Source organism: Apodemus sylvaticus, chromosome 18 (genome assembly GCF_947179515.1).
Source record: "Apodemus sylvaticus chromosome 18, mApoSyl1.1, whole genome shotgun sequence".
NCBI lineage: Eukaryota > Metazoa > Chordata > Mammalia > Rodentia > Muridae > Apodemus > Apodemus sylvaticus.
Genome location: NC_067489.1, coordinates 14,564,196 through 14,576,116, shown reverse-complemented (window position 1 = coordinate 14,576,116; position 11,921 = coordinate 14,564,196). Strand labels below are relative to the sequence as shown.

The following is an 11,921-nucleotide window of genomic DNA, read 5'->3' as shown; positions in this document are numbered from 1 at the left end:
TAGACCTCAGCCATATTTAAAGTCTCAGAACTTGTACTTATTTTGATCTGGTCAAAATAATCTTTAATAGGACTGCTGGAAAAAAAATGTATTTAACAAAGACATGAAATGGGTCTCAACCTCACTCTGTAAATAAAAACCATTACAATTCAGCCCAGTACCATGATACACAATCCTGTGTTTAGGCCGCTATATTCTGTTTATGTGTGTATGAATATATATACACATCCATATGTGAATACATATATCCATACATGAATATACATACTAACACACAGAAAACAAGTGGCAGCACATGACTTCAAAGATGTCTGAAATGGGTCATTTTCTGGTTTTGAAAAAACAAGAAGCAAATTTTCCCCCAATTTAAAAAAATGTATTTATTGTGATTCAATTGGTCTAGTTCAACTAGATCATTGGTATTTGTGACAAAATCATTTGTGACAAAAATCCGTATGAAGTTTGCCGAAATGTTTCCTTGAATGACTAGTAGGCAATCACACTTAAATCACAACATAGAAATATGGCAAATCACACTTTAGAAAGCCTCCTCCCACAGGACACACTGTCCCACGACTCACAACAGTGTGATCTGCTCCTGGAAGGTAGCTCTGCTCACATGGGCCATGTAACAACTGTGTGGCTCCATGGAAACTAAAGAGAAATAACAAACTTATCCAATCCTGATGGTTCTTGCCATAAACAAATGCACAATACTGCCATGTAGCCAAGAGACTCACCCTCAGGAGCTAGGGAGATACCCCTCCGGGTCAGGGCAGCACTACCTGCACCCCAGCAATGAACAGCACCACTGGAGGACACAAAGCCAGAGAGCCAGGGCTGAGACAAACAGCGAGCGACCGTGAGCACCTACACTCCAGATCAGACGCAGTGCCAAAGCAGACAGGGCCAGGCAGAAGGCACGTGCTCGGACAGATAAGATGCTGGCCAACTTCCATGACCTTAGAGCTCTGTGGATGTCCATTCTGATATGAAAATAATGGGGACCCTTACATTTATGAGTTCTTAACGGCACCGGTGCTGGGAGGTACGAACAGGTAGCTCAGAAGCTGGGCTACTAAGAGCTCTGCCAAAGGAGACAGAGTCATATCAGAGCTTCAAGTCTGTTCTGACAATTTACACATTATTCTCTGTAGAATAGGGGGTATGCAAATTAATCATTTTAATAAATATTAGAAACATTCATTATTTTGCAAATATAAAGAAAATTAGCTAAATAGAGCAATATAATAAAAATATACACTAGACAGATCTTTTTTGCCATGAGTACTTCTCACCTTTTTCTTGGAACATAAAAAAAAAAGCATCATTACCATGTCTTTCATTGACTTTCAGAAATCAACAAAACAACCCAGGATCACATAGCTTCAAAATATAAAATACTTTAGTATTAAGAGTCTGAGCTGCCAAGTAGTCCAATGGAAGATAACCAAAAGAGCAAAACACACTGCAAACTAATGTTAAAATACCACCTTCTGAATTACAGACAGCATCTGATAATCTTTACAAGTGGACATTAATTCATGAAAACATAAAAAAACAAAACAAAACAAAAACAAAAACAAAAACCAGCATGAACTGCACTTAGCTTCCATGTCTCCAGCAACCCCAGCACCTGAAAAGCCACGTGTGTTTGTCCCAAATCAAATGCATGTTGGCTGTTGGCTATGGTCACAAACTCTACTTTATCCAGTATTCAATCATCAAGGCTTTAAAAAAAAAAGTATTTAATTCAGGAAACAATGGGATATAATGTGAAGCCATCACTAAGAGCCCGTGACTGCGGCCTGCTACTTGCTTATGCTTTAATGACAAACCACAGGCAGCCAAGGATGGTCCCATACAACCAGGTGCCTATATACAGTTTCCTTCCAGACTCTGTCAAGAGCATGACAGCAGTCAAACTCCCCAAGATCAACACTGACGGCAAAGTTTTCTTGACACTTAGTCTGGAATGAACACTTTTCCCGGGAAACTTGTTTCTTCTTTCCGGATCTGGTGAATCGTAGAACTCTATGAGCATCCTATGGCCAGAATAAAAAACAACAGAATTGATACTTTCAGTTTTGTACATTTTGGTGTTGAAACAACAACAACAAAACAAAAACCATCTACTAGGTATTGAGTACTTGCTGATCAAGTACAGCTCCTCAGAAAGCCTGGATGAGTGCAGAGGTGGCAGGCGGCACTGCAGGGCACTCACTCCTTACAGCATGGATATGGTATGATACCCCTTACCACATGGGAAATGAAAAGCAAAACACGGCGGGGTTTGAGACATTTGATGAAGACGCTGGAGACTTTAAGATACGTTTATGTACTTTTATGTATATGGGTGTTTTGCTAGTGTGTATGTCTGTCTACCGTGATTGTAGAGGCCAGAAGAGGGTGTCAGAGTCACTGAATATGAAGTTGCATTTACAGAGCCACCGTGTGGGTACTGGGAAATGAACCTGAGCCCTCTGGAAGAGCAGCGAGTGCTGAGTCATGACGGCCCCAGCTTCATGTTTGTAACCTTTCCTTCCGTCAGTAAGTATACCAACCCCACTCATGATGAGTGGCCTTCCGGCTTCTCTCCTTCCTCCCATAGTTCTCACCCCACAAGTCAAAGAAAAGGACTGAGGTTGCAGCTCAATGGTAGAATGCCTGCCTACCATGGATCCAATTGCACAAAAATAAGCTCTCAAATAAGTGAAAGAAGAGAAATTCTGTTTACAGCATAGGAGTTTTTCTCCAGAGGTGACATGAATTAGAAAGGCCCCCCCATTGGCTCACACATTTGAATGCTTAGTCACTTGGGCGTGGTGACTATTTGAGGAGGATGAGAAGGTGTGGCCTTGTTTGGAGGATACCTGTTATAGGGGTAGGGATATGGGGCATGGATGAGAGGCTTTGAGATTTCAAAATCCCATGACAGGTTCAGTCTGTCTCTCTCTGCCTGTGGATCAGAATGTATCTCTCAACTACTTCTCCAACATCATGTCTGCCTGAGTGCCCCCATCTCCTCACCATGATGATAATGGACTAAACCTCTGAAGCTGTAGGGAAGTAACCAAATAAATGCTTCCTCTTAGAAGAGTTGCTTTGGTCACGGTGTCTCTTCACAGCAACGAACCAGTGACAAAGACACCCACCAGAAGTTCTTATTCCCATGAAATTATAAAAGCAGACAAGAAATAAAAAGGGTAGTTCATTCATCCTCCCTCTGATTTAAACATGCAAGATTATGGTAGCAGGACCGGGCACAAAATCACAGAAGTGTTTCTACTTCCTTGTGAGCCACTTCCATAGAGGTAACAACAGTGTATGTTAACTGGCTGCAATGAAACGGGTGGGCATTAAACACTGCTCCTTTTCTGAAAACATTTCCTATTAAGATACACAGGTCTTCTTACATTGTTCCCATCATCAGTGTAATCCTGAGCTGCTGAGTTGAAAAGTTGTGTCAAGCACAAACATGTGACAACACAAGGCATAAATCTAATTGAAGCTTCATTTTCAACCCACTGTACTTGTAATAATTTCTACTAACTCAAGGAATGACACAATTTCATCATGAAAACAGCAACTCCCTTCCGTCCCACAAGCACAGTCTCTAAGCCCACAGCCTTGTGTTCCCTGTGTCGCTGCAGAGGAAAGGCTCTTTTAAATCTTACCACACAGCAGCCTACTGTGCAGAAAACACTGCAGGTAGGCCACCATGACATGATTTTTACAGTGACTCATGAAAATTTACAATGTGAGCATACAATGATGGAGTAAGATTCAACCTGGTTCATACAGAGCATTCTTAAAACAATACAGACTTCAGCTTCACGTTAGCTGTGCCGCCAACTTTAGAATAAAGCAACCCTGCTTAATGTGTTAGAGTTGTCACTGTACAACAAGGGTAATGCACCATTAAACATGTTACAGATTAAGTATGTACGGTCTTGTCAATGCAAATTTGATTAGTATCTCCTAAATAATGAAGATAAAAACACCTCTTTCACACTGGTTACGATGGTCAAATTTAGTTGAATTAAATTACGGAATTATTAAATTATTAAATTTAGTTTCTAACAGCTGGAGCAGTTGCCACTTACTTGTCTTTTATCTCAAAGCGCTTGTGAAGCCACTGTTTCATGTGTTCCGGTTCCCCTGGGACTTCCTTCCTGTCTATACGATCAAAGTGAATATGAAGCTTTGGGCACTGCTTGCAGAGAAACTCTAACAAAGGAGAAGAAAAGTTCATGTCTTACTACTTTAGAATTCATGATTATATAAAGTAACTTACAATAAAAATGAAACATTAAGACCAAACAAATTGAAAACAATAAAAGCTATGAACTTAAGATTTGCAGTATTAAGCTGAAACTAAGCACTCATTAGCACACATGCCTGGTTAACCCCATGTTAGCCATCATTGACTCCTAACAGCTGACCATGGAGAAGCAGCCATATTTCCTCTAGGTATGCAAACATCAATATGAAACCTCTCACGCTGTGTACTAACATGAAACTTCATTTTAAAAGTATTTAAAAGGGGGCTGGAGAGATGGCTCAGCGGGTAGGAGCACTGACTGCCCTTCCAAAGGTCATGAGCTCAAATCCCAGCATCCACATGGTGGTTTATAACCATCCCTAAAGAGATCTGACTCCCTCTTCTGGCGTCTGAAGACAGCTACAGTGTACTTACATATACTACTTCATGTTCCTGAAGGTTAACATGCAAATAAAGATGAGCACTAGAGAAATACTCATGACAGAAGGAATGTGTGGGGTCAGGGAGTGAAAATGTCTTTTAAACTTTAAGCCTTCATCACAATGGAGTGCAAACATTCCTTAGAACATGTCTTCTATCACGTTTTTCAGCGTGACAATATTCTTGGCCCCCCTGGGGAGCAGAGACTCACCTGAAATCTCTGGAGAGTATTTACTTACTCTCCAAGAACCTTGAGTGTGGTAACATACTGGGAGTCTCCAAGAGTAAGTGTTCGACTTGGCCGCTCTGTCCCTGCTTTGTTGCTGCTGGTGTTAAATTCAGGGCCTGGTGCACGGCAACCAAGAACTCTCACTGAGCTTCACCCCAGCTCCTGATACAGAATCTTACCAGGCTGCTCAGCCTGGCCTTGTACTCAGGATCTGCTGCCTCTTCCTCCTTAGGACTGGGATAATAAGAAACCTCTTTTCTGTCTGGCAAAACACATCTCTCTCTCCTCTGCCACACTCCTCTCTCTAAAGTGAATCCTTTCCAGGGCCAGGACCCTCCAGTCCTCCTTTTTCACCTGTCCCCATGGTCAAAAGTTGAGTCTGTGGCTACGGCTACCTGAGCTATTCCCACTCAAAACCCTCTGGTTACACGACAAAGGCAAGAGATCTGAGTCCTTAAAATCTATCATGTTGGAAAAAGGCAACATTTCTTCTTGTAAATAATGACAATTTCCTTCCCAAACATGCTCTAAAAAAGGCTCACGGCAAAAACAAAAAACATAGAAGAGGGGGTAGATGATTGGTGCTATGTCTAGTGGAGCTCGAGGCCAGCTGAGTCTACACAGCTTCACAGTGGAGCCAAACAAAGCAAAACAAACAGAGTTTATGTCTCACCTGTACCATGTACTATTTAGCTTCTAATACATGGAAATATGGACTTACCAGTCATGGACGGTGGGTTTGAGTATTTTCCTGACCCTCTCTCATTTCCTTCGTAAACCACTGTGACATCATAAATTGCATCTAAATAATTCTTCATAGAATCAAAAGCAACATGAGTGGCCTTTATTCTTGGTGTCAGCACGTGTTTTAATACTGCAAGGCCTAGGAAGCAGGTAGATTCAGTGTGGTCATAATCAGGAATACATTAAATCCAACATCTAAATTATTTATCAACTACCACAAAAAGAAAGGAGTGAAAGTTGAGTGTCATAACCTCCTAGAATGCTCTCGTACATTCCCATCTCTACTTAGGTCAACCCCACTGAACATATATCCATAAACAGCAACATGAATGAGACATCCTGCAGAAGCTGGGAGCGGGTCTTCAGGAGGCTTATGACCCACTGGGAGCCTTCTCTTTGGTAAGCTCTGGCAGGAAAGATACTACAGAAAAGCAGCAGCAATCCGCTAAGCATGCAGTCTTTCTTAGGACAGAATTCTCCTCCATTCTCTTGGCTTCTTCATCTCATAGACTCCAGCATGTACTTACAATCTCACAGGAAGCACTAGGTCCTGAGATGTGCTGTGAACAGTGACTGGGGAGAACTGGGTTTGAAGGCTGTACTGCCTCTCTCCAGGGAAAGTAGCTACATAAGGAAGAACAGCTACAGGATGGTGGGACTGTCTACAGAGGAATTTTTAAAATGCAGGGTGGTGTGGGAAAGAAAACGATTCCCACAACCACATATCTGAGTTCAGTCCCCAGGGCAGAAGAAGTGTAATTTATTCACAAACTTGTATGAAGTCTGAAAAGTCAACCGAGCTGAGAAAGTTTTCTTGTCAGCTAAGTCATTCGCCACTAGAGGCCATGTCATCTCAGGGCCTTTACAGAATCACCCTGTGAAGCTTCCATGTTACCTTAAACAGATTTTTTTTTCTTTTTTCCTCTAGGACAGACCCAAACTGACCTCAAATTTATGATCCTCCCACCTTAGATCCCAGGAGCTGGGATCATAGCTTTGCATCACCATTTCTTGCTCAACCAGTATTTTTATGAGATTATTAGGACTAGAAGCTCAAAAAGCAGGTTAGATATGTGTCAACATATGAGGACTGTATGTACCTATTCACACCTAGTCCACTAATGCCTGCTTACTATAACCACAGACACTATGCCTTTAACTAAGACCTAGCGCGTTGGTGATTGCTCAGAAGGAATTTCCATCCTCAGTCAGATGGCATGACCGCCTCTAATCTTCACATGCAGTGAACATGACCCTGACCAAGTACTTGTCAGTTCTGAAGTATGATGTGGCATTAACTATGCTGAAACTTGAAAACAATAGCTGACAGATTCTTCCTAGTGTATTTATATACTTCCTGGGTGTATACTTGAAGGACTTGTATGAAAATGATGGCCACAATGAGCCTATATTTTATGAGATAATTTTAAAAACAAGAAAACAGTATCAAAAGGGAGACAAGACACACAAGCTGCACAGTGAGTTCTGACCTTTGCAGAATGAGCAAATCCAATCTTCTTGGTCTACCTCTCAGCATTAGCCCAGCATCACTAAAAGACTTGCCTGCATTTATATATGTGCTACATATACATCCACATATGTGTATTTATGTTATACCACAAGCTTTATACTGAGTGACTACAAGAGTGTGCTCTCTTGGAACTATCATTTACTTACATTTTAACTCAATTCACAGCATGGGATATGTGCCGAAGCAAGCCCATGAATCTAACCTCTCGGACATAGCCTAATAAGAACATACCTAACTCTGTAGAAGATCAGACATTCTTTCATTTAGTTCTTACAAGAAACACATATTCACTGGGAAGACTCTAAAAGAAACAAAAGATCACTCTTCTTAAAAAGTATTTTTCTAGGGGGCTGGAGAGATGGCTCAGCGGTTAAGAGCAAAGACTGCTCTTCCACAGGTCCTGAGTTCAATTCTCAGCAAGCACATAGTGGCTCACAACCATCTGTAATGGGATCTGATGCCCTCTTCTGGTAGGTCTCAAGACAGTGACAATGTACTCATATATATAAAATAAATAAATTTTTTAAAAGTATTTTTCTGAATACAGTCAAATCTTTACTTACCCCGCTGAGCAGCAAATGCCTGACTGGCTGAAAGGAGTTTTGTGTGTGTTGCTGTATACCTTGTTCCTTCTGGGAAAATCACAAGATACATCTGTGGGTATAAAGAAACTTTAGTTTGTGTGAGTCCATTGTTGTTACCATACATTAGCAATTCCGAACTCTGTTTTTGAGGAAGCATTTCCTATGGTGAGAAAATGTATACTCATTTAAGCATTAAAATTTTATTCGCACATAGTAAGCACATACACTTGTGGAATCTGCTATATGTCTGCACGAACACAGAGTACACTATTAATAGCCAAGTTCCAGTCTTCAACCATTATAGTATCTAGCAGTACTGAAGTTAAAAGTCCATCTATTTTAAAAACTGGTTACAAATTTAGTACTTGTATTTCAAAAAGCTTACATTATTCCATTTTATAAAGTTCCCTTACTCTATTTTACATCATTTACTTTAAGCAACCCCATATTCATGATGTAAACTAAGAATATAGCATCTGTAAACAAAATGAAGTACCGAGATATTTACTAAGTCAACAATAGATATAAGTTTTTATACTTAATTTCCTGGAAAGGTTAAAATGTGAATATTAAGGCCAAGTAACAACAAAACTTGAAATCTGAGTGTTGTAAAAAAAAAAAAAAAAAGATACTTTTTAACTGGTGGCCAACCGACAAAATAAACTCATCGAGTAAACAGAATATAGAAAACAGGATAGGGATTCATGAGAAAGAACTATCCATTTACCCATGCTCAAGTGAGTCCCAGTAGTATTATTCCTACATAGCTAGTATAAAATGCAATGCTTTTATGAACAAATTTGTGGTATGAAACTCCCACTAAAGGAACCTATAGGAGAATATGTATTTATTTATGAACCAAGCTCACAAATGCCATGATTCATCTGCAGAGCTGGTATAAAGCCCAAGAGCACCCCTGCAGTTCTCTGTTTTCAGCTCCTCTGGTCTGGACTTAAACTGCTCCCCTGGGCCAGTATTGCCAACAGCTGATCCCCAGCTGGTGGCATTATGTGGGAGCTTGCAGAGTATTTAGAGTATGGGGATTCTCTGAGTCATTGAGGGGGAGGCCCTTGAGAATTACCATTTCCTGTCCCACTCAGATGAAAGCAAACAGTATCATCCTCTGGTGGCCTTGGCTGTATCAGAATGCCACCCTTACATGAGGGAATGTAGCAACAAGGCATGGGTGAGAATAAATCCTTCTCTCAAGTTGCTTCTTATTAAGAACTCAACCAGAGCTTCAGAGAAGTGGGTAACACAAAAAGTTAGCAGTGCTGTTACTGCTCTGATAAACCTGGTCCCATGGCCCTTAAGACATTTGGCCTTAGGCCTCCTTCAAAGATGCTTCTGGATGGATATGGAAGACTCTGGAGCTATTATGCAGAAACCCCTAATAACACTGCAGTCAGTGCTTGCTTGGCTGGCCACTCCAGTAGGAGCTTAGAAAATCAGGATGAGAGGCATGCAAACAGTAGGGCCAGGTTCATGATGTTTCAGCTGGGAGCTGCACTACGAGACCATGCAGCAGTGGTTGTATTACATTCTAGAAAGAATCTGGCTGCACTTTACATTATTATTATTATTATTATTATTGTTTCTTCCTCCCCCCTTTTTTAATTGAGATAGGGTTTCTTTGTGTAACCCTGGTTGTACTGGAACTCACCTTGTAGACCAGGCTGGCTTTGAACTCAAAGAGTTCCATCTGTGTCTTCCTCCTGAGTACTGGGATTAAAGGCATGAGCCACCAATGCCTGGCCCATTTCTTGAAAATATGAGTTAGGCTGAATTTAAAAGCTATGGATTAACATGTTTTGTGAAGGAAATCTCAGGACAGAATAGTACGTAGATCCTGGCATGAATATTGCTCACCGCTTTTGGTCAGATTTATGATGAGAAAGAACAGAATCATGGGGGAAATGTGTGGTTTGGGAATGAAGGGAATATGAGCAGGTTTAAAGTTGTAGAAAAGGGAGGCGTGAAGAAAGCAGGCACTGTAGAAGAGCTCAATGCTGGTACAGAAAAGCCTCCTCATACTCTGTATTGAGACAAAAGACACCACCCCCCCAAATCCATGAAAGAATCCAGTGTATAAAAAAAAAACAAACAAATTTATTTGAGAAGAGAGCGCTTGAACTGAGAAAGCCTTAGCATGGATTAGCTCCTCAAAAGCAATCACCTAGAAAAGTATTTTTTGAAGGTAAATTTCAAAAAGGGGTTCAGAAGCCATGACCAGTATAGTGCAAGGGGTCCAGGCTGTTTCTTGATATAGCCTCAGACATCGTTCAGCAGCACCATCAGGTTGGTACTGGTGTGGAGGTATGCCAGACATTAAGAGTAAAATAACAAAGTAATCAAGACGGGGATAAACGGGCTTTTATCAAGACTCCAGGAAGCCAATGAGACCAATATGTAACAGGGCTTGATTCTCTGCATAGAGCTTCTGAGTGGGCTGTATGTGAAACTATGAAGGAGAAGCACAAAGTTGTAATGGAAACTCCGAAAATATGGGATATTGACAAAGAAGAGCTGCAGGCACTCAATCGAGCCAGAGTAAGAAGAGACACTGAATGTGCATTGCAGCTAACACAGCTGGAGAGGCTCAGTGGGTCTAACCATGCCCAGCAGAGCGAGCCCACGATGGCAGACACGGAATTCTAGGGTTGGGTGCTAACACTGCTGGGTTTCAGTCTTGCTTTGATCAGCTCCTTCCTTGTGTTCCCATTTCCTTCGTTGGAATGACAATGTGTATTCTGTGCTATTGTATACTGAAGCATGTGTTTTGGTTATTTTTTTTATTTTATTTTATTTTATTTTATTTTATTTTATTTTATTTTATTTTATTTTATTTTATAGGGAATTACAAATAGGAATCGGCCTTGAGTCTCAGCAGACTTTTAAGTTTTGAAGTGTTGGAACTATAAGACCATCAGACTGAAGTTGGACTAGATGCACTGCATTATAAGATGGCTATGAACATACAGGACTAGAGATAAATTATGTCTGTTAGGTTGTAAAATATCCACCACAGGCACAGGAGTTTGAACATTTGGTTCCCAGATGGCAGGTGCTAGTTTGAGAACTGTGAAACCTTTAAGACATGGGACGTCACTGGAAGACAAGGAACTCCGTGGGATGGGTCCTGAAGTTTATAAATGATCCCAGCTTCCTGCCCGGTTCTCAGATCCACAGAGACCTGAGCTAGCAGCCTATGTTCTTGCTGCCACAGCTGCGCTGCTATGCCTTCTTAGTCATGGTACCCTCAAATCACAAATTAGGATAAATGCTTCTTCCTTTAAATTGCTTCCTGTCAGGTATTTGGGAAAATGAGAAAATACAGCACCCATGCAAATATATTTCTTTTCTCATCTAGAGAAGATTCCTTAGAATCCATTATCACTGTCAGATTTGTTGCTGTTTTAGAAAGAAGTGTTTATTTACACCTAGAATCCCAGGAGGAAAAGGAGTCCATCACGACAGGAAATTGTGGAAGCAGACAGGAGACATGGCATCAGGAAGAATGAGAGCTCATACCTCAAATTTTGAGCAGACAGTAGAGTTTGAACAAGGAATTGTGTGGGGCCTTTAAATCTCAAAGCCCTTCCCCAGTTATATAGTCTTTCCAGCAAGGTCACACTTCCTAAATGAGAGCAAGCAAGGGCTCTTTATAGGTGTGCTATGAGTTATCAGGGTAAAACTCCCTACTGTAAGGGAGAAAGGACCCACAGAGGCACGTGAGCACATGTTCCTAAGGCATTGGTGAAGGTGTAAGAAGATGTAGGTATGGGACTAGTGGCCCTTTCTGCTGAGGAGCAGTCAGTCCTTTAGTGGATGGGAAGAGTCCTCAGATGAGCAGTATCTGGTGTGTGTTTAGAAAAGGACACAGTTTTGAGGGACAGAATGATGTAGGGGAAGAACCCAGGTCACCCAGCTAGGGATAAGGTCAACTGAGTCTGCTCACAAGAGTAAGGTTAACAACACAAGCTGGGACTTCGTACCTTATGGCAGTATGCATAAGTGACATGCTGTGGTTGTTCAGTTTGAGGTTTCTGTGAGATACCTAACAGTGGAAGTAGAGGCGAAATAACAGGCTTCTAAGAAATAACAATGAAATATAACAAACTAAAATAT

The 11,921-nt window shown here is 41.1% G+C and overlaps 1 protein-coding gene across 1 annotated transcript in view; it reads right to left on the bottom strand.

Annotated features, from left to right (window-relative positions):
- Positions 1-362: 362 nt before the first annotated feature.
- Agpat5 (1-acylglycerol-3-phosphate O-acyltransferase 5) overlaps positions 363-11,921 on the bottom strand; it is a 36,027-nt gene continuing 24,468 nt past the window's right edge. The window contains exons 5-8 of the mRNA XM_052161966.1: positions 7,773-7,863; positions 5,656-5,817; positions 4,107-4,230; positions 363-2,045 (exon numbers count right to left, since the gene is read on the bottom strand). Of these exons, the coding sequence (XP_052017926.1) occupies positions 1,820-2,045; positions 4,107-4,230; positions 5,656-5,817; positions 7,773-7,863 (603 nt within the window). The 3' untranslated portion in view covers positions 363-1,819. The remainder of the gene's footprint in view (positions 2,046-4,106; positions 4,231-5,655; positions 5,818-7,772; positions 7,864-11,921) is intronic.